At 38.9% G+C, this 23,092-nt stretch overlaps 1 protein-coding gene across 2 annotated transcripts in view; it reads left to right on the top strand.

Moving 5' to 3' along the window:
• Positions 1-25: 25 nt before the first annotated feature.
• LOC113672494 (multidrug resistance-associated protein 1) overlaps positions 26-23,092 on the top strand; it is a 38,961-nt gene continuing 15,894 nt past the window's right edge. The window contains exons 1-28 of one of the 2 annotated variants that reach the window (XM_027188782.2): positions 26-193; positions 2,544-2,867; positions 3,843-3,945; positions 4,428-4,489; positions 5,074-5,202; positions 5,553-5,780; positions 6,138-6,318; positions 6,583-6,837; positions 7,530-7,595; positions 8,385-8,522; positions 9,171-9,311; positions 9,819-9,906; positions 10,584-10,656; positions 11,120-11,246; positions 11,435-11,611; positions 12,151-12,318; positions 12,953-13,036; positions 13,486-13,579; positions 14,164-14,399; positions 14,930-15,442; positions 16,208-16,407; positions 16,754-16,880; positions 17,424-17,525; positions 17,737-17,883; positions 18,250-18,408; positions 18,633-18,799; positions 19,218-19,412; positions 19,919-20,919. In XM_027188782.2, coding sequence (XP_027044583.2) covers positions 2,605-2,867; positions 3,843-3,945; positions 4,428-4,489; positions 5,074-5,202; positions 5,553-5,780; positions 6,138-6,318; positions 6,583-6,837; positions 7,530-7,595; positions 8,385-8,522; positions 9,171-9,311; positions 9,819-9,906; positions 10,584-10,656; positions 11,120-11,246; positions 11,435-11,611; positions 12,151-12,318; positions 12,953-13,036; positions 13,486-13,579; positions 14,164-14,399; positions 14,930-15,442; positions 16,208-16,407; positions 16,754-16,880; positions 17,424-17,525; positions 17,737-17,883; positions 18,250-18,408; positions 18,633-18,799; positions 19,218-19,412; positions 19,919-20,027 — 4,332 coding nt within the window. In that variant the 5' untranslated portion in view covers positions 26-193; positions 2,544-2,604 and the 3' untranslated portion in view covers positions 20,028-20,919. Of the gene's footprint in view, positions 194-2,543; positions 2,868-3,842; positions 3,946-4,427; positions 4,490-5,073; positions 5,203-5,552; positions 5,781-6,137; positions 6,319-6,582; positions 6,838-7,529; positions 7,596-8,384; positions 8,523-9,170; positions 9,312-9,818; positions 9,907-10,583; positions 10,657-11,119; positions 11,247-11,434; positions 11,612-12,150; positions 12,319-12,952; positions 13,037-13,485; positions 13,580-14,163; positions 14,400-14,929; positions 15,443-16,207; positions 16,408-16,753; positions 16,881-17,423; positions 17,526-17,736; positions 17,884-18,249; positions 18,409-18,632; positions 18,800-19,217; positions 19,413-19,918; positions 20,920-23,092 lie in introns of those variants that run through there. The other variant, XM_089210398.1, reaches the window with a different exon arrangement.

Raw genomic sequence — 23,092 nt, 5'->3', positions numbered from 1 at the left:
ACTTAGTTCCGGACGTTTATCGACCGAAGATCGATCGTTATGCAACTGTCAAATGGTTTTGAGTGGTTGACCCAGGAGCTCCTGGGATCATACTTTAAATGAATCATAGTACATAGTAAATCTTTATATTTTTCCGAATCGCGTTGCTTGGCAAAGTTGAAAGGGAAAACTCTTGTGCTTACTGCAGTCTCAGGTAAGCTTTGATCAGATTTTCTTTTCTTTCGTGTCTTCTAAAAGCATAAACAAACATACATCGCTGTGAACATTAGCCACGAGGCGTCAGTGAAATTGATGAGTCACGCGTCTCCCGCGCGAAACATAATTCTACAATGTTTGATTCACGCAAAGACCAAGCTGAGCTAAACTTCACTGCGATTGTTTCAAAGTAGTCCTTGCTCTTACCTGTCGAAGGAACTGCAACAACAGCAAAAAAAACACACTTTTTTTTAGTTCGAAGCAAATAGCAAACCTCAGCGCTTTTTTTTGTTGCAGGTTCATGCAGCAGGTTTAATCTTAACGCCCTCAGGAAGAGAACCACGAAAAATGACCCCCATTTTTTTTTTATAGCCCTGTGGAACATTTTATTTTGCTTTTACTTCTCCCAGTTGAAACTGTATCAGCAGCCGACTGAAACCATTTTTGTTTATGAAAAATAAACTTACGATTTTTACAACTGCAATTTTGGTATGTTTTCGTGTAATTCTTCACACAAGACCAGATTCTGTCGGAAACTACAGTCAATACATATGTTATCAAAAAAATGGACACTAGCGTAATTAAAAAACTCTAATTTCCCCTCTGGACTTGCCAGGTGTCTCAAACAAGATTGAATTCTGCCTGCATTTTGCACCTTAATTTTGTTTGCATGAGACGTACTTCGTTAAATAGTGTATTGTTATTATGATTTTAGTATTTTGGGAGTGAGTCAAATCACTGCAGTTCATGTAGGCTGGTTTATTCATATTATTCCGAGTTTTTATCCTTGTAATTTTGCACTTCTGTCGAGTGTTATTATTTTTATTTATTTTTATTTTTTTTAGTGCTTCTTTCTGATAACCCCATAAAGTTAGTCAGTCGATGTATTGGTCTGTTACTCAAAGATATAATTTAACCAAATCATCACTGCTACGTGGTGATAGCACTAAGGTCAATGGTTGCTGCACATCTGTTCACTAATCGGTCACAGAAGATGTCAAGATGTGGTAGGAAACAAAAAGGGGACACATGCAGCACAACTAAGTGCGTCACCAATGTTCTTACCACATTCCAACTTCTTCTTCTACAGAACAGACACGCAGCAACATAGAATCTATGCATTCATAAGATGAATTAAACATTGTGTCTTGATATTTGTAAAAAGCTGGCTTGTGAGGGTGTTGTTTCATGGAGATTTAATCAGAAACCAAAAACTGCCCAAATTGTTTCTCTAAGCTAAATAGTTTTTTTCTCAAAACAGAAAACCTGTAGGGAGTAATAAGCATCCTAAATAATGCAGACAAGACAAGGCCTTTGAACAAGACAATTTAACACAGCAAAGTCTAGCTGATTTCATGCATAAAAAACCCTTGGCATTCAAAGAGCAGCAAACTGAAAATGGTAGTGGCTTATTATGGAAATCAAAAACCAAAATACAGATAGTAAAAACGATTAGATCAGTATCAAATATGACCAAAACTGGGAAACTGAAAAGCCTAAAAGAAACACTCTTTCTTTGCAGATTTGTTAAAATTATTTTTATTCATCATATTTATATCCCGGTTTTGTATTTACTCAATTTTATTAACAGTTCCAACTAAATGTTTAGCATTTCCAATACTATGTCTACTCAAGGACAGCATTAATATTTTTCAATAGTCCATTTTATAGTTGTGTTATTGGTTGCCAAGCCTTTGAACAGGAGTGAGGCTAAGGGTGACCATGTTATGATACAAACCTTGCTGCTTTTCAAAAGTAAATTACTTTGTTCTCATGCTAACTAGAAACTTGTCTCTATCACAACAAGGTCACCTTCAGCCTTACGCCAAATCAAAGACTTGGCAACTAAGTACACAACTATAAAATTGTCTATTAGAATGAAATTGATCTCTGTATTATTTCATAACTAACTGACAACAATTGAGGTTAATCATTTCATACTTAAGAATAAAGGGAGATGTATTGGTGTGATGGCTGGTACACTGGACTCTGTGACAAGACAGAGGCTTGGTTTAAGACCAGGCCAGATCAGTGTGTTGTGTTCTTGGCCAAAACACTTTAGTCTGACAGTTCCTCTCTCCACCCAGGGGTACAAATAGGAACCAGCAAGTTTTCAGAGATGCCTGATGAAATGTTAGGGGGTAACTTTGTGATGAACTTGCATCCTATCTAGGGAGGAGCGCTAATACTCTCAGTCACTTCATGCTGAGAAAACTGGGATAAGCTCTAGGTGGATCGATTTTTTGGCTCAAGTGTACCTTATACCTATTTGATACATAGCTGACTGATGTAGAAACTTTCAGTGAACGCATTTTTTTTTTCTCTCATGGCTGTGCTTTTCCATTTAGGACTACGACATATGTGCAGCATTAGGTGGTGCATTTACACTGAAATTTACACTTCTCAGCTATGGCAGAGGGCAAGAAAGATTTATTTGTGGTTGCAGTTCAGAAACACAAACCCAATGAAGAAGATGACCTTGAGTCAGAGCAAGCTGTGAACACTTCTCCAGATGTTGCTGCACAGCTATCTGTGGAAATTGGAGAGAAGTTTGAAGTTCTTGGGAGAGATGTGGACTGGTGGCTTTATGTAAAACATGTCGGCAGTGGAGAAAAGGGTTACATTCCCAGTACATGTGTGGTTCCTCTGAAGGATGATTTGACGCAAGAAGAGTAAGTTACAAATACAGTAGATAGCACTCAGTGGAATGTTCCTTACAATGTACATATGTATTAGTTAAGCTTATCTGATATTTTTTCATGTATATTTAGGCAAAGATCTAAAAATTTACATTAATTCACACTGAAACTTAATTTCTCACCGTGGTTTCTCTTTTATAATGTTGCCTCTGAAGTAGCAAACTGGGGCTTAAGTTGTTTTAAATACTAGTTAACTGTCAATTGAAATAATGATTTTTCTAGATAAAATTTAATCCTTGCTCTCTTTGTACTTGCACCAAACACCTTCCTTCATTTGGAAATTCTTGCTCAGAATAAAGGAATGCATGTATTAGCTACTTAATTTTTCTGCTAATTTTCAAGGGGAGTATGCTCCTGTACCCATGCCCCCTCCCCTCAGGGAGGTGATGGCCAAGACATCACAATCAAAGGCTGTGCAAAACTCACTCTTTGCTCGCAAATCAATTTTTTAAAATCTCTGCTTTGATATATTTGTCTCCACATCACATTTTGGAGAAATTTCTCTGTATTCTTTTAATTCACACTGCCCAGAAGAGGACAATAGAACAACAGTTTTAAGCAAAAAACCTTCCCTACCCTATGTTTTTTCTAAAGGAGTAATTCTCTCAAAAATAGACCTTAATAATCCAATTTACAGATGTGTGCTTGGTTGCCCAAGTCTTTGAACAGTAGTGATGCTGACCATTTTATGTTACAAACATTGCTGCTTTTCAGATGTAAATTACTTCGTTATCATGCTAGGCTAGATACTGGTCTCAATCACAACAAGGTCACCATCAGCCTCTCTCCAAATCAAAGGCTTAGCAACTGGAGTTTGCAACTGTAAAATGGTCTACTAAATATTTGTGGCATATTAGTTTGTTTGCTGAGCAGCATTTTTAACTTGATAATTTGTTATATAAGTACTTTTAAATTTTGTTATGTTTTGTTTTGCTCTGTCTTTTGAAGAGAGGATGGGATTGCTAAAGGAGCAGAGCTGACTGCAGCTCTGGTGAATACATCAGTTGATCTGAAGTTCTTTCCTGAAGCACCAGTAGAGGTTGAAAACAGGGTAAGCTCTTTTAATATTTTTATCTTATTTACAGAGGTAACAACATGATTTTTAGTGCAATTTGGTGTTAATAAGCACAAATAAATTTTTAATAGACAACAAAATTGCAACACCCTGTGGAGTGAGTGCAGTTAGTAATCTTTGAAGAATTTTCAAGTGCTCATTTGCACCAAATTGCATGAAAAATTAATAATTGTATGAGAAACTATTATGTTGTTACTTGATAATAATTTACATGAAAAAAGGTATGACAGAAAGTCAAGATGGACAAAATTTTTGTAAGGAATAAAGAAACTCTATGTCATTTTTACAAATTCTTTTTGTTTCTCCAAATATTTGGTCAGGGTAAGTATGAAAAGAGGGCTACATGTACGAGGGTCACAGTGAGAGTCGTGTGATTTGTTCCTGAGGAGTTTTATTAGTGGACAAAATATGATAGATTATAATTAATATTTTGCTTTTTTTTTTCCTCTCTCTTATAGAAACCATGCCCTGAAGATTCAGCAAATATTTTTTCCAGGTTGGGATTTATGTGGCTCACAAGGTAATTGCAATTCTGCAATTGACATGTGTTTTGAAAACAATTTTAAAGTTTGAAATTAAACAATCACAATCAAGCTGTTTGGCTTTTCCCAACTCTGCCCGTGTCATTACTTATAATTTTGATTATAATTTTAATCATTTGAGGGCTAAAGCCCTTTAATGGGAGTAAGATCAAGTCTGTACCGGAGCCAAGTGACCCACCCAGCCAGAGCTTATCCAGGTTTCCAAGGCATGAAGTGACCAGCAGAATCACTACTCCCCCCTGGATGATGAGATGCTAGTCCATCACCCAGGGGGGTCATCACACCTTCCTGACAATTGGTCTTATCCATTTGTACTCCTGGGTGGAGAGTGAAGTGTTTTGCCCAAGAACACAGCACTTTGACCCAGCCAGGTCTCAGATATGACCACTCAACTTGGAGTCCAGAGCACTGACCATAGTCCAGGCCGCATCTTCATATGGGAATGAAAGGTTTTATTAGTTTGAAAGTATTCATCATGAGTAGCCTATAATGGGTGACAATTAAACTAGAGTTTGAATGAGAAATTTTCTTAATTCTAACCTATTGCTGCTTTTTCTTGTAGTTTGATTTTTAAAGGTTTCAAGAGGCCTTTGACAGATGCAGATTTATGGGCTCTGAACAAAACTAACAGATCATCAGCAGTTGTTCCACCATTTGTCAAAAAGTGGAAGGAAGCAGAAAGTTCCATAAGGTGATCTGCAATGATAAGTCATGAGATAAGGAACCTTTTCTCATGTTCAGCTTAATAATAGCAAAACCATTGTTAATAATTTCAGCAACTATAATTTCATTTAGTTTCAAATGAGTGCTACGGTACTCAAAATCACAGTACTTTATGTATTTGATTAAAAGTCCACCTTAAATAGGCGCTTACCAGGCTGTAGATAGGAAAGGTCAAAAAGCACCCAGCTTTGAAGAACCCCCCTAGTGAAAATTGAATATGCACATCGCCTCAACTTTTCACAATCAACGATAATTAATACAATTATTAAGTTTTAACTCACATAACGATTTAAGGTAAAGGAAAGTGTTTTTCTTTAGAGCTTCAGGCAGTGCTCAAACCACAGAACCCACTGACAACGAGAAAGCTGAGCTGAAACCAGATGATGCTGAAGAAGATGTCAAGTTTTCTTCAGAGGAGAAGAAAAAGGAGAAAAGACCTTCCCTATCAAAAATCATGTTTGGACTTTATTGGGATAAACTTCTGCTGGCAGTTGTTTTTAAATTCTTGAATGATTGCATTCAGTTTGTACAACCTCAACTGTTAAGGTGAGTTAGAGTCTATTAGTAATAAGAGTTTTAGTTTTTAGAGGAAATTATTCAAAAACCTGATTTTTTAAAAAGCATTTTTGAAAATTTAGGATAATGGAAAGATTGTCTGATAGGATTTAGCTGAGACTTAAAAGTCAATCCATGCGAATTATTCTTTGCTTTGGTGAAGGGCTAATGCTTGAAACTTCACTGAGCTTTGAAACTCTTTACGGTGGCCAATTTACGTAACGTATCAACTCAGTCGATAATACTAAATTACCCTATTATACTCTCCCACTGACGTAGCACCACAGTTTCTTTAGAAACAACTACCCCCTTTAGTAATGGGACTTAATGTCTATTCATTTATTACAGGTTTTTAATAGGTTTTATAGAAGATAAAGATAATACTGAAACATGGCGAGGGTACGTCTATGGCGTCAGCATGTTTGTAGTTGCACTAGTCCAGTCCATTTGTCTCCAGCAGTACTTTCACCTTGTCACTGTGCTTGGGATGAAAATCAGAACAGCTGTTATTGGCATGGTATATTCAAAGGTACAGTACCATTCACATGCAGCATTACACACGCTTGACTCGCGTGCAGTTCTCACATATTACTCGTGCCAAACACGCATACTGCATGTTACCACACGCAAATGCGTTTAAGCAAAAATTGCGCGCATAGTATGAAGTGATCAGGTCACAAACCCATCCAGCTGCAGCTTATCGCGGTTTCAGTAGCAGTGAAGAACTCGCATGCCACCAACTCTACCTACCCCAAACTTTCCGAACTCCTAACATTCTTGTCTTAATTTTAAGGCCCTTCTCCTGAACAACAGCTCACGTAAAGAATCAACAGCCGGAGAAATGGTGAACCTAATGTCTGTTGATGCACAACGACTAATGGATCTCCTTACCTATGTGAACATTTTGTGGTCTGGTCCGCTCCAGATTATTGTCTCGTTGTATTTCTTGTACAGTACAATGGGTCCATCGATTCTTGCTGGTGTTGGAGTTATGTTGCTACTGATTCCTTCCAATATTCTTGTGTCGCGACTTTCGCGAAAGCTTCAGGTACAGAAAAGAACAACTATGATTGAGTAAGACCCTTGTCTAGTACTACCAGCTTCGGGCCGTGAAAATGTAGTTAGAGCTGTTTTGACCATCCAAGGCCTTAAGCTTAACCTTCTTTTCAAAGACGCTATTTGGCGTACTCGCTCGGCAGAAATTAAAATTTTATTCGCAATTTTTATCTTTATCAACGTCGAGGTCCTTGTATACTTTCAAAGGTTGTGATGTTTTGGACAATTTCGGTAGTGGAGACGCAAAAAGAGGCAGAAGACAGTCGTAACAAAGAAAACATTGGCGTACTTAGTGACTTTATTTTGCATTAAAAAAGCCGAAAATACAAAAATTTAATCTCAGAGTGATCTGAGATTCCCTGCAGCGCTCGAAATTTAACAACTCATTTTTGATTCTTATCAAGGCGACATCTTTATGCTTTACAGTAATTCCTTTGCTGACCAAGCTTGTTTGATCAAGATGGCTGGATATCAGCCTCGTCCCTTTTTACGCTTTTTTATGGACCAAGACTTCGTCTTAGAAGATAAAAACGCAGAAAAAAAGAGAACTCGGCCAACGTCCCGCTATCGTAACCTTATACTTAGTCAATAATGCGTAGATATTATCACTTGAAATGGGGCCTCTCTTAATTAAGTGTAGCTTTGTGTTATGTTTAACTTACTTTAAAATCGTTTCTTTTGCAGGTGAAACAAATGGGTGCCAAAGATAAACGTATCAAAATGATGAATGAGATTTTGAATGGAATTAAGGTACGCTGGTAGAGAATCAATCCTAAATTTGAAGTGATGACTTGAAATGTTGTACTAGCGGCTGTGGTTTCTATGCATGTTAAGGCATTTTTGTCGTTCTCAGCGACCTAGATGATAAAATTTCATGCCTTTCAAAGTCGAGGCAAATATTTGGTAATTACGCAAAACTGTGCAAATTATCTGCACGAAGGTCAGATCGCAGTTTCTTGCGTAAACATGAGTACATGTCAATGGAAAAGTTTATAGAATAACTAAGGTGTTACGCGCATTCTGATCGCTTCGTTTATCATACTAATAAACCTGTAGTTATTTGTTTAATTCAATAGACCGCAGTTTCAATCAGTTTCCCGATAATTAAACCACTAAGGATGCTGACAGAACGCTTGAAAAGTTTGTAAATAGCTCGACTTCGGCTCGAGATTTAAAAACTTTGTTCGTGGTCTCCTAGCATTCCGTGTGGGTTTTTATTACAGCGATAAAGCAATGGAAAGTGTTCTTATACTGTAACTCTGGTCACCCTAACATCAGTATGCATATTCTCCAAACTGTTCCTTAAACATTTTCTAAGGTGCTGACAAGGAGAATTTGTAGAATAATCACGACCATCTTTAGTTAGTGATTATTTCCTTTACTCCTGCGAGCTTAATGTTTGATTCAGGAGTGACATTTTACAGAAGCTAGTCACTCTTTGGGGTTCAATCGTTAAGGAATGTAGTTGTACGAATTTCTGTTTTTAAGGCAAATTTGTGACTTGTATCGTAAAATTTCAAACCTAATTTTTCTTTTCAGGTCCTCAAACTTTATGCTTGGGAAACGTCATTCATGAAAATGGTCTCTAAAATGCGGAAAACAGAGCTGCATCATTTGAGGAATTTCTCCTACCTTAACGCGTCATTCGCCTTTACGTTCACTTGTGCGCCATTTCTGGTGAGTAATGATAGAAAAGTAATAATAAAAATGGCTCATCTTGTCCACTGTTTCCAGGTCGAATTGGAATTTTGAATGTTGATTTTTGCAGAGGGAGAAAAACTGAAGCGAGGACGAAAAGCAACCAAAAAAATCAGCCCATAAGGTCTGGGAGTCGAACCCAGGCTACAGCAGTGGGTGATAAGATCGCTGCCCTTTCTCCCCAGTCCCCCAAACGATGATGCAATAGTTTACGGATAATTTTGTCAACACCAGGCAACACGACTGGGGGAGAAGGGGAAGAGGGGAGAAATGAGAGTTAGAGAAAAAATATTGAAGGTGTAGGAGAGCGTGCCAAGACTTTTGCATCTCCTTTTAGCGTGAGAGAGAGTGTTTTCATTTCATAAGTTTTGGTGTTGAAGTTAACCTTGTTTTCCAACAAGGGCTCATAAGCAGATTTACAGCGCGACATCAGCAGGAATTAATTTACATATGGTATTAAACGATGAAGTATTTGTTTTGGAATATGGGAAGAATCTTTTTCAAAGGACTCTGCCGGAAAATTATAGGGCCCGAGGATTTTTTAGTTATCCCGAGAAATACAATCCGAAAACGGGCCTCGAAGGAATTAAATCACCATTACTTATTTTCCTCTATTTCGTCTTTCAGGTTTCATTAGCTACCTTCGCGATCTATGTCATGACTGGGAATGAACTTACAGCATCTAAAGCTTTTGTTGCAATTTCACTATTCAACATTTTGCGTTTTCCCCTCGTCATGTTCCCAAATGTGATCATCAGCTTGATCCAGGTATGTAGCTATTTGGTCAAGCTGTTGTCCTTCGTCTGCTGATAAAATTTCCCTCAGAGCTTACTTTAGCAGCGCTCTAAGCTGCGACCGTTTTAAATACCATTACAAGTAAGTAAAGATTCGCCTATCTTGCGATCTGTGTTAGGCTGTCATGTACCAAGCACTAGTGCTCTTTAATTAGGTTTTAGTGGTCGTAAGCAAAAATGAGAGGAGTATTTCCTTTTTTTTCTCGTGAGCTGTTAAAGTCCTTAACCTGTGAGATATCTTGTGAACCACCGTAAATGGTCGCCAGCCACGTCGCTTCTTTAAAAGGCACACGACGCGGTCGACGGAATAGCAAGTCAAGTTATGATACACAGTGTGTCTTCCAACGACCTTGAAAAAGTTGTTTTAAGTGCGCCACTCTTTTGTGCCGGAATCGCAACCATTACTGCTACTGTTGTTGTTGTTTTTGTTGTTGTTGTTACTCTTGTTCAATGTTAATTTACTCTTATCCTGCATCGCTAGGCACGAGTGTCCATCGTACGCCTGACAGAGTTTCTTTTCCTAGAAGAACTTGATTCAGAGAATGTGGCGAAGAACATGCCGGAACACAGTGAGTGTAAACAATCTTTAGAGCTCTATTCAAATAAGGGTCGTGAAAGGTAAAGGTTAACCATTTAACTCCCATGGGTGACCAGGACAGAATTTCTCCATACAATATCTGTACAATATCAAGCAGACAAGTGATGAGATTAAGAAAAATGTCAGCAGGAGGATTACATTTGATCCAATACCAAATTCCCCAAACTAGGAGAATTACTGATGAGATTTGGGGGGTTAATGGTTTAAGTCAGCAATCGAGCCTTATGGTTCATCCCGCTGAAGCTTATCTCGGTTTCTGTAGCATGAAGAGTACTTTCTCCCCCCCCCCCCCCCTTGGATGGGATGTTATTCCATCTAAGGTTACTCCCCCTTCCACTAGTATTTTGTCAGGCTGAACCTGAAGTTCACGAACAGGAGTCCAGTCCTCCAACCGTTAGGCCTCCGTGTACTTCATCTCGGCTATGAGTAAAACTAAACTCAAATGGAAATCACAATGGCCAATCAGAACAACGGTACCACACTGAGCGGCCAATTAAAGAGGCGCGAGTAATCTGGACCAATCACACAGTGAGGAAAAATTAAACCATTGCTGCCCTGGATTATTTTTCAAAACAAACTGAAAATATTTATGGTAATGTCCACAAAGTTAAACCCACTCCTGTTGCTCCATGTGCTCTTAATTTACAGTTAGCACACAAGACATCCACGTTGAGAATGGGACATTCAGCTGGGACACGAATAGCAAACCAGCTTTGAAAGAGTGAGTTGCTGTTTCCTTTTATTTTTAAAGCAAGATCAGCCTCCCAACCTCTCTCTGCATTATTGACTAAGGAGGAGGTAAATTCTCTTGCATGAAAAAAAAAAGAACGAGGTTAATAAAGAGAGATCTCGGCAAAAACAATGTGTGTAAAAAGAGCGATTACCCAAGCATTGCAAAGTACATTCAAGAAACCCGCGTGGATTTCTTCCTTTTCAATGTCTAAGGATGTAATTTGGTGCTTTTGTTGCCAAAACTGCCAGGAAACGAAAAGTTTTCGAGATGTTACAAGCTATGTAAATCGTTCACAAACACGTTTCTCTTCGCGGGATGAAAGTGTCCAACTGTCAAGATGACTCGGGTAGCCAGTCCTTAAACAGGATTTGCTTTATCTCAGCCGCTCGTGGAGCGAGCTTCATAGTAAATAACACAACTTATTTCGGAACTGTTTTTGTTTTTCACACAGCATTAATATCAACATTCCCAGTGGTTCTTTGGTTGCTGTTGTTGGCCAGGTTGGTTGTGGGAAATCTACTCTGCTCTCGGCTCTTCTCGGAGAAACGGAGAAACTGGATGGAAGGGTTTATGTGAAGGTACATTTATACATCTTATCAACTGAGTTCGGAGTTCGTATGAAAAGTCACGGATTGACGTGTTTCCAGTGCGCAAGCGGTTGGGCAAAAACAAGGATCCTACATTGATTGTTTAGAATATGTTTTACAGGAATCTAAAATCGACCAAAACTTCATTTCATATTGTAAATGTTTTCTTCCTTCTTTAGGGATCAGTGGCCTATGTTCCCCAACAAGCATGGATTCAGAATGCAACTCTCAGGGATAACATTTTATTTGGAAGAACTTTTGAATCCAAACGTTACGCCAAGACAATCTACACGTGTGCACTGCAGACTGATCTTGACATCCTGCCTGGAGGAGATCTCACGGAGATTGGAGAAAGGGTAAAGTTAAATGAACTTTTGCCCAGCCACATACGTTAGTTAAAGTCGTAAACTTGGCTTTTGATATCGTAGCTTCCATTACTATGAAAAATGGTTACACTGGATAAAAATAAAAAGTTCTATTATAAATATTAGAATGCATTTTAAAATTCCAATGATTCAGCTAAGAATTCGGGGAAATTGATAGAGAAGAATCAACAAATAAGGACGAATTATATCGTGAAAAGCAAATTCTAACAATTGTTATTAATGAAGTCTTGTCCTTCAGCGTTAAAGTCAAATACTCGTGTGGCAAATGAATGCCATCGTCTCGTTTGAGCGGGTCTCTACACAAATTTTCATCTCACAAGCTTCTATAAATCGTTTTCAGTATCTACTGTGATAATATACCATTTGCACATAAATTTTTTCTTTCGCAAGCTGATGTGTTACTTTTTCGTGTAGTCGTTGTAAACTGAAGGAGGAAGGAGTGAAAGATAATTATATGCTATTCAATTCACTCTTGTCATGATAAACAGTGAACCGCTTTCAATGTGTAGGGCATAAACCTTAGCGGTGGACAGAAACAGCGTGTAAGCTTGGCCCGTGCTGTGTACTTCAATGCTGATATCTACTTGTTGGACGATCCACTCAGTGCTGTGGACTCGCATGTTGGAAAACACATATTTGATAAGGTCATAGGCCCCAGGGGAAAACTTAGAAAGAAGGTCAGTACATTTGAGACAAAGATGGCTTGTTTATGACTAAGTTCCTTGAAATAGTTTGTTAGCTTGGTAGCTTACTTGTTAGAATAGAAGTTAGTTGGCCAGGTAGTCAGTTAGTCAGTGCGTTAGTTGGCTTGTTAGTTTATTTATTTATTGTTTGTTTTAGGATTCTATCATTCGAGATCGAGGTGTTTCAAGAAAGATTTTACTCGAAACGCTTTCTGGTGTACCCAGGTTTTAAAGAGACAGATCGTGGCTAATATGGCTTTAAAAGGTTTCCTTATTTTAAAAACAAATTATTTTATAAATAGTAGCTCCTTTCATTTTCCTCCCTCGGAAACAAGAGGGGGAGGGGAGGGGAGGGGTAAGGGCATATAGTAAACTCAAAATCATGAAAACGGTGTGTACTAAAAAGAGTGGCAGTATCAGTTTATCTACAAATTGATGCATAGAAATAACAAAACTAATTTGAACCACCCTTAGTAGATCCATTTTCTGAATGCCTTTATGGTTGCAATGGATGAAATCGCATTTCGATAGAACGGATGCGTTCATGAAAAACATACTTTTACAAACCCGCGGCATTTCGTCTTGCAAACGTAATCAAATGCTTTGTTTGTGTTTTCGTCTTTGCCAGACACGTATCCTTGTCACACACGGGATTGCCTTCCTTCCCCAAGTGGATCAGATCATTGTCTTACAAGATGGCAGAATATCCGAGGTTTGTTTGTGTCTTTGATAGATGAACATTTCTCAGCGGCTCCCTCATAAAATAAACATGACAATTTTGTAGCCTGCAAGAAGCCACTCATTATTAGCGCTTTGGCATGAGTGTTTCCTCGCCCTCGGGTAAATATGAGGCCTGGGACAAAGCATTAGCGTTTCTCGCCCACGGGAAAATATGAAGCCTGGAGCAAAGCCAGCCGGCAAAGGGCCTATAAGTTATTGAGTACTGTTATTAGTGCCAGACCACGGTAAATCTCTCCCCGACTCGTCTCAAGTCTTCCAGCGGGCGGAGAAACGCGCGTCCTGCTGCACTGCAAATTCTGAGTCATTTAGGCTCTGCCCAGTCGGCGTTGTGAGTTATCCTGTCAAGTGATAGATGACTGCAACAACTGAACGTTTTAGTAAATTTGTACATTTTTGGGATATGATTGTTTATGTACACAGGTCGGCACCTACACTGAGCTGATCAAGAACAAGGGAGCTTTTGCCGAGTTTTTGAAGACATATGCCACAGAGGAACAGACAAAGCTTGAGTATGGTGAGTTGAATACAGTAGCAGTGAGTGCTAACTGACAGTTCTTGTTTTTTCCTTTTTATCTTCATACCCCTCCTCTGCTTCCTCATTGTTCTTCCTATCCTCTGCTGCCCCTGACCCTATTTTGTCCTCGTTTCCCGTCGTGATCTGGGACTAGAGGACATGCCAATTTTCAACAAGATCAGAGTGTCTCCTTACAGGAGATGTTTAAGATTTGTCGGAAGCTTCTTCATAGAACAAATAGACAGGGTCCTTCGTTTTTTTTTGGACAAAGACCTTCGGAGTTCTTGTTCAAACGATATGTCAGTTGAGCCACAGAGATTTTTTTTGGGGTTGAAAAAAGTCGGAATATTTTCGTTTATATTGCGTGACAAGTTCGTGACAAGTTAACAGAGCAACCTCGCCTTATGCAAATTAATTTATCTCGCGTTAAAACGTCCCGGGATGTTTTCGATTTTGGTAGCGAGCGAGCGAGAAAGTTTGTTATTAATAAACCTGATTATCGGAAACCTTTAGTACATAGTGAGTTATTTGGTGTCAAAAACGTTTTTCAAAGTAAAAAGAACGCTTTTGTTCTCTCGGAACAGCCGAGGACCCTACGCCAGAAATAGTTGTAGAAGACGTGGAGGGAGTGGATGGTCAGTTCAGTTCAAGACTCAGCCTTGAGAGACTTGATAGTCACTCGGATGTCCAACGTCTGAAGCGAGCAGAGAGTATGTCTGTGATCACTGTGGACACTGCTGATTTAGACTGTCAGTTTACAAGACCAGATCAGGAGCAGGCTGACAGGATGATTGAAGAAGAGAAATCTCAAACCGGAAGGGTGAGATTCGGCTTAGGATAATTTTTTTAATGTCATGCAGTTGACTCAAGAAGAATGTGTATTGGTCAAAGGAAAGAAATTGTGGAGCAAAGGCTTCAAAAAGAGTTTCGGTTCTTGAAAAAAGTCCGGAGAATATCAAATTCATTTATTGGATCTGGAGAGCTTTTTAAAGAGAATCTGGAACAATAACTGGATTTACATGCCATGTTAATATCCCAAACCAAACTTCACATGATCTGAATTTTGTGGCAACAAAGTTGTGAGCATCAGAGCCGTTGGCTGAATTTTTGTCGGTCATTTGGCAATAGCCTTTTACGAGTGCTATCAGAGTATTTCCAAACTAGAGAGAACACCTTCACAAGCCCCATTCCACTCAGGCTCGCGTCCTTGCCTCGAGTCCTAAATCTTCATGGTTTGTAAAAAATCTGGTAAAGTTTTGAATTTGGAAAATTAATTAACCTTATGAACATCTCCATGATAAACCATGTTTCAGTTAAGGTAGTAAGTCTTAACATGTTTTTTTCTTCCAGGTGAAACTGAAAGTGTTCTGGGCCTATGCAAAGTCTCTCACAGTTCCCTTGTCCATTTGCGTCGTTTTATTCTTAGTGCTGGCAGAAGCTGCCTCAGTCTCCTCGGGAATTTGGCTCGCTCGGTGGAGCTCCACGGATGTAACTTCAGACGACCAACGCGATCTTTTTCTTGGTGTTTACAGTGCTTTAGGCGTGTCCCAGTGCGTGTTAGTGCTGCTGCAAGCCTTAGCTCTGGCGACTGGAACAATAATAGCGTCCCGCTATCTTCATCAAAGAATGCTGGACAACATTCTGCACTCACCTATGTCGTTTTTTGAGACCACTCCACAGGGGAGAATCATGAACCGCTTCTCTAAGGACATCAGTGGCATTGATGATATGGTGCCTAGGAGCGTTTCATCTTTCCTGCGGACGTTCTTCGCCGTCATCGCCTCAATATTCACGATAAGCTTTGCCACACCCATATTTTTGGCTATCATTGTCCCTCTGGGAGTGTTGTATATTTTTATACAGGTACGTTACCACTCATTGTGTTGTGTTTTTCGGTAACGCAATTAACTTTCACAGTGCCTCGCTTCACACAGATGTAATATCCTGTCAAGGGATGGCAGGGAGAGTAATGTTTCTAGTCGTTTTATGCCACTGAAACCAGCATAAAATCGCATAGCACGGCCACTCTGGCTCATAAACTGATCTGATCTTTATCTATAGTTGGTAACAGGTCTCCATGAGACCTGGTTGCTACAGGTCCGGAAAAGGTAACCTTATCATGGTCAGGGAATGAGGTAAAATTGGGAATTTAAGAAAAGTTCAGGAAACTTAAAATTATTATCGCTGAACTCATCATATTTTTGGTGTTTTTTTCGTCTCGTTGTAGCCATGATAAAAATAGCATATTGTGATAGTCATGCACAGGGAAAGCTATGATGGAAGACTGGATGCTTCCTCTATGTTTGTTAGATTATCTAAGCATGTGGTCTGAAAAACATTTTTATCAAGGAAATCTTGAATAAGGGACTTTTGAAAACTGAGAAGTGGGTAACGGTGGGGTCTAAGTAAGGTCCTGGGAATGAGCTCACGTGGACACTTAGCGGCTCTTTTCAGGAACAGAGCTTAGGGTAATGAACCACTTGAATGAAAACATCGTAATCAATTATTTCACCTCCCTTGCTAGGCGAAACTCAAGAAAAACAACATTTGCGATTGAAGCCAGTTTGTTCTCCTTTTTGAAAATAAGAAGGAAATGTAATTGTTTGTGTGTTGACGGTTTTTCTTTAGAGGATATACGTGGCAAGTTCTCGTCAGCTGAAAAGGATTGAGTCTGTCAGTCGTTCACCGATATATAACAATTTTTTGGAGACCATCAACGGAACCTCCACCATCCGAGCCTTTGCTCAACAACAGCGCTTCATACAAGGCAACTATGCCATTGTAGATGAGAACCAAGTTTCCTACTATCCCTCAATATCATCAAATAGGTAAAAAAATATAGTGATGGTAGAATGCCAAGGCAGCTACTCTTATAAGTGATCAAGTAATTACTTACGGGTCCGTTTTTCAAATGGCCCTTACTGCTTTTCGGGCGTTCTTTGCTACTTTTTCAATCCCAAACACTTAAACTTTTTTTTCGGTTAGAACTTGAAGTTCTCCAGTATCTGAGAAAACGCAAAGGTTGTGCGAAGAATCCCCTTATTCGTCATTTAATTCATACATCACTTAATTCATTCATTCACTCACTCAGCCAATCAGGGATTCCCTCTCTCTCTTCCTTGAACAATATATCTACTTATTTATATATATATTTTTTTTATTTTTTATTTTCAGGTGGCTCGCTATACGTCTGGAGTTTATTGGTAACTTGATCATATTTTTCGCTGCTGTTTTTGCTGTCGTTAGCCGCAATTCTTTACAAAGCGGTCTCGTCGGCTTGTCCGTTACGTATGCTTTGCAGGTAAGTAGTTGACTTGTCGTGGTGCTGAATCATTAAAAAGTGACAACAATGGCTATTACTATCTGATTGTACTACAGCCAAGCGAATGTCTGAAGTGCTGCTGTACTGTTTTAAAAATCTCGCGCAATCCTATCCGTCAATCAGATGTAGAACTGAAAAGGAATCTCGACACGCCTTTTTTTTTTTGTTTTTCTTTTCCAACGTCTCTGGAGGTGGTTTGTTCTTTCTTTGAGTTCTCATTGGCACCTTGTGACATTTTGTTTTTTGCTAACTTGCTTTTGTAATAACTTTGGATTTGGCTTTGAGGCGCTCTAAAGAAATCCTCTCTAAAATGGTTTCCACCGAGACACCGATTGTTTTGTCTTTGGGAACTAGCGAAGTCGTGTTCTGCTTGGACTTAACAAACGAACCGAAGCAAATCAACTCAAGAACAACTTTCAAGATCCAAAACAAGAAATTCAATAGAAATTCTCGAAATAAACAAGATTTCTTTGAAGAAAAGTCTTAATAAACTTAACAATAGTGCGTTTTTCTTGTTGCAAGGTAACCCAAACGCTTAACTGGATGGTGCGAATGAGCAGTGATCTGGAGACGAACATTGTATCGGTAGAACGAGTGAAGGAATACTCAGAGACTCCCACTGAGGTGTGGTTTGATCTTATAACTGATAAGACATTTATGCCATGTGAAAAATTGTCCCATTGCTTTATAGACGTTAATCTGGCTACGTTTGGTCTGGTATTAAAGTGTTCCTTAAAGGGATCGTGCGGATCATGAATCTGGAAAGACATGGATTTTTTTTTAATTGTAGTGGTGTTTATTTAATATTGCGTTTATGGTGTGGATGCTTTTTTAGGCTGAGTGGATTATTCCAGATAATCGACCCTCAAAGGACTGGCCCGAGGCAGGAAACATTGTCATAGAAGAGTTTGACTTAAAATACAGAGAAGGTTTACCTCTTGTGCTGAAGCAGATCAATTGTGATATTAAGCCGGGAGAAAAGGTGTGTTGAAAACATTCTGTATCAGTAAAGAAAACCAGTGCACGTGTACCGAGAAATTCGACAGTTTCATAGCTAATGGTTTGCTGTCATCCTGTACTGATCCCTGAGAATGTATCATAAACACGGCTTGTATTTTTTTTCTTAACTTTAAAGCGTTTTATTTTCATTAACCATCTAATTGATGGTCATGAGAGATAGGATTGAAGGGCTCAAAGGAAAGCCTTCATCTTTCAACACCTTCTGGTCGCCATATTTTTTTCTTTGCCTATATTAATCTAAGCAAGGTTTTCCCTGACAACTGCACTTATCACGGAAACCTTTCTAGTAGAACTGCAGTTTTACTTACGAAGTTTACATACATTTCAGGTCGGTATCGTCGGTCGCACAGGTGCAGGCAAGTCAACTCTTACTTTAGCCTTGTTTCGTATTCTTGAAAGGGCTGGTGGACGAATTGTTATCGATGGTGTGGATATCGCCAAGATTGGTCTTCAGGATCTGCGGTCACGGCTTACTATCATTCCACAGGTAGACTAAAATACTTGGGCACTACATAAGTTTGCATCTTGAGCATATAGATTGGTGAACCTATGTCACTGTATTGACGGAAGTAAAGGATGACAAGCTATTAATGGTTTTGATATCACTGATGAAATTCTTTTTTTAGAAAACGTATTGTTATTGTACATAGAATTCAGTTATGGTTGTCTCACCATTTTTGTTTGTTTGTTTTTTTTTTTTTTGCGATGTAGGATCCCGTGCTGTTTTCTGGAACGCTACGTGTCAATTTGGATCCGTTTGACAGTCACACGGACGAGGAGCTTTGGAAGATTCTAGAGATGAGTCATTTGAAGAACTTTGTGTCAGGACTGGAAGAAGGTCTTTTACATCCCGTGACTGAAGGAGGCGAAAATTTAAGGTAATATGTTTGGAATGATGAAGGGCTAACGCTCGAAACGTCAGCTTTGGAACTCTTTACGGCGGCCAATTTACGTTTTCAACTCAGTTGATAATACTAAATTACCCTGATATACTCTCCCACAGACGCATCACTACAATTTCTTTAGAAACTTACCCCCTTTATTCATATTTTCTCACCCTGCTCTAAGTGCTTATCAATTAAGAAATAGCCCATTTCCAAGATGCTCAAATCCACTGCTTTAAAACGAGGTAAAGTTTAAAGTATTTGATGAGAAAATGACTTTTGTATTTGTATGTACATAAAACTTACTGCGTCTGAAAAGTCTTGCACTCGTCTTCATTTTGAATGTTGGGATTTTTCGGACAAGTTTTACTGAATATCCAGAGATAATAGGTCATTTTTGCCATTCTTTCAGTGTTGGTCAGCGGCAATTGGTGTGCTTAGCGCGTGCGCTGCTCCGTAAAAGTAAGATCCTGGTTCTAGACGAAGCCACGGCCGCAGTGGACCTGGAAACTGATGAACTCATCCAGCACACGATTCGGCGAGAGTTCGCTGACCGCACTGTGTTCACCATTGCTCACAGGCTCAACACTATTATGGACTATACAAGGTAAAGCACTCCTTAGTTGATAATTCTCTAAGCACTTGTTACTAGTCTCCTCACATGTTGATGTGGTAAGGATAAAGCTTTTCGCAGGGGTGATAGAATGAAGGAGGAAGTTGAGTTCCAGTCTAGAAATGATGCCTCTTTTGCTTAATATTTGTACATTACTGAATGGAAATTTAGGTGAATTCTCATTACGTGGCCGTGGCACTTTTGGTTTCCTGTGAAGGTTATACTCAGCCGGAAATGTGAATATTCAAGTCGCATATCTTTTGGATGAAATTAGTGAATTCTAATTCATGTGCTATCAGTAACTGCGCACCTACCCCCCCCCCCCCCCTTAACTCAACAACAGTCAACCGATAACAAGTTTGGGTTGATATTGGGTTAGGGGAGGGGTAGGTGCATAGTTGCTCAGATACTGACCTTGATCCTTTTTTTCCTCAAGAGGAGGAGTTCTCGGAATGAACAGAACACTGAGTGATATGCGAGTCTTGCTTTTTTTTTTTCAGGATCATGGTGCTAGACAAGGGTTTCATGATGGAATTTGACACTCCACAGGCTCTGTTGGCTCAGCAGGGAATCTTCTACAAAATGGCTCGTGACGCTGGACTGGCTTGAGAAGCTAGGCACGTTATGACGGCATCACAAGGCGGAAGCGCTTCGGAAGGAAATCGGGAAAAGTGGCTACATAGGAATTTGTTTTTAACTGATGCACGATGCGCTCATATTATCACTGACGTATAAGAAAGGATATTTTTAACAATATTAGCTTAAAAAGAAGAAGGGAAAGATATCTGCTATTTGGGTCCTAGCAGACAACTTGGCGTGAACTGTGTGGTGTTCGGTTGATCTCGATTCGCCAAGAGTGTGTATAGTTGTCAATTAGAACCAATTATTTTGCGTCCGTGCTCTTGGATTGCCTTCTCCATAAAAGTTCTTATCCACGACCAAAAATTCATTTGGAAAATTATCCTTCCTCCTTCCCGCTTCATCTACCTTTATCCCTGCCCCCTGCCCCCCATTTTCCTCCTCTTCACCCTTTAACACTGGTTTCAGGTTTTTCTTGGCATTATTTATTGTCAGACCCAACCCTCTCTCTCTCTCCTCATCCAGTCCAAGCTTTTACAAGTGTTTTTTGTTGTTTGCTTTTGGCCGGGCCTGTTGTGATAAGGAATCCTTAAGTGACAACAGAGTTAGTGTCAAACACAAAGTATATTTATTAACGAACAAATTTTATTCAAACAACCAGAGAACATTACTTTTCAAATCTAATCTTAATATGACGCGTTTCGAAAATCACTGGGTCATCCTCATGACGTAAACAAAGATGGTTTATATTCTATCCCTCCAAGACTTTCTTTATTGCAGTATTTTAAATTAGGAATTACTAATGGCTATGGAACTAGTGACAGAATATAATGTAAAGGAACACAACTTTTGGTTTGTTTTTGTAATTATAACGGATTTAACAAATCTTCACGAAATGAAATGCTGTTTATTTGTAAAACTACTCGCCCTCAGCCTAATTTGTAGATGCACTCTTATGAAAGGAACAAACTTATCAAGTTGAACTCTTAAAGCCCCTTGATCAACATATAAACTCTCATCTCTGGTCTTCTCGCATATCTTAGAACAAAGATTGTGAGTGATTGTTCAAGATGACAATCTCTTTTCTGTGATCATTTCCTAGATTCTCAGATCTTTAGTCGTGAGAAAATTGTGAGAAGAAATGTGATACAACCAATCTTGGGGTCTAAAGAGTTAAACATTATATAAAGAGATGGTTATTATAACAATAACATTGCAAAGGGCTTCACTTAACCACATGATGGCACAACCACCATATTGAAATACCCAGACAACGGTATATTAGTATAGGTAATCACATGATTTCGAGTGCAATTCGGAATAAATAAGCATGAGTAAATTTTCTTAAAGACTCGCAAAATTAATTATATACATGGAAAAATATGCGATGGCTTATCATAATTAAGCATAAGCAAAGCGCGCGCATCAAGTGCAGATAAAATTTATTCAAACCGAGCGTTTGATCAAAACAACCGCATACGATCAAATCAATAATATGCAATGATATCTTCATATCTTCAAGTCCGACTAAACAGTTCAAAGAATTGTTCAGTCTGTGTCCGAATCACTTTCGATGAAATGGAATCGTCGTTTCCGAGGTTTAACCATGTTTGTTTTTAATTTCGGCGTTGGATTGCTCGAGCAAAGTGTTAAGCTGACGAACGCTCGGAACGTCAGCTTTGAAACTCTTTACGGTGGCCAATTTACATCATCAACTTAGTTGATAATACCAAATTACCTTGTTTTTCCAGCCACAAACTGATATCTTTAAGAACTACATGATCGCAAGCTCAATGTAGTCTTCATTTTCTAAAATCACTTCTTCACTGTCTGCATTTGTGTTCCTCTATCCTCGAGTTGTTATATATATTATGTATATATATTTCCGCCACCCTCCACCAATGTAGATGGCGACGATCTTGGGAGATTCTCCATTTCTCGCTTAAGCTCTGTTAGATCAGCCTTGTGGACAGAACAATTCCAGTTACATTGGATTTCAGGGCCGTAGCTAAACGAGTTGTTTACGACGTGAGCCAGAGCAACTATCAAAACCACACTCCGAATTTGGGAAGTTGATAGCATCTTCAAGAATCGATAGATATACACAACCGTCTAAATGAGACTGAAGTTAGTGAAAACTCAATTTTCTCTTTAAATTAAAGTGGTGATGATTTACAAGGTTTCCAACGACTGCACAAGCCGATAAATTCGCCGAATGAGCATATAATTAATGCTCGCTTGCGTTTTGATAAATGTTTACGCAGTAGTTAAATTTGGAATTTGAAACTGAAAGTCAAATAAAATTTCCGGATCAAAAGCAAACGGGATGTTGGGAACGGTTTCAGATAAGTTCGACGGTAGCTAAGTAAGTTGTCTACGACGTTAGCCAGAACAAACATCAAAACCAAACTCCGAATTTGGGAACGGTTTCAAATAACTTGGACCGGATGGGAAAGAAAAATAAAACAGAATCTGGATTAATGGGGTTTTTTTCAATGAAATAACTAAAATGAGTAAAAACCTTAAGTGTCAAGATGCTAAAAGAATGGAATTTAGGGTAACAGCAATATCTCACCCAATAGGAATTTCACCATGACTTTCTTTACACCGCAAAGAATGCAAATGTCAATATAACATAAGATAAGATTTTATTATCCAAAAGACCAACCAAGAAAAACTACCCATAGCCAACGCATTCTCGAATAATTTCCCATTAGTTCATCTCTACATAGAAATTCATGCGTTGGCCATGAGTAGTTTTTCTCAGGAAAAACGAAAAAATATGTATTTATTCTTATCTGATTTTACCTTCCTTTTGCTGCTTCTTATTACTGGTTTCTTTTTATAACCTTTTCTTTTTATTCCCTTTCATTTGCACAATGTCAGATCTACAGCCAAAATTTACACCTACCAGTGAAAAATGTGTCATCGCATCATATAATAACCATGTGACTATCCACTTCACCAACGATGGTCCAACGATGGCAGCTTACGACCAGCAGTAAAAGCTAAAATTATCGCTAAAAAGAGTTGCAAAAAAGTGAACGAAAGACTTAAAACAGAAGTCGCATTTGTTTCCAGAAGTGTCCAAAAGC

Source organism: Pocillopora damicornis, chromosome 6 (genome assembly GCF_964200805.1).
Source record: "Pocillopora damicornis chromosome 6, jaPocDami1.2, whole genome shotgun sequence".
Taxonomy (NCBI): Eukaryota; Metazoa; Cnidaria; class Anthozoa; order Scleractinia; family Pocilloporidae; genus Pocillopora; species Pocillopora damicornis.
Note: the sequence above shows the minus strand (reverse complement) of the source record. Positions and strands in the feature narration are given on the sequence as shown.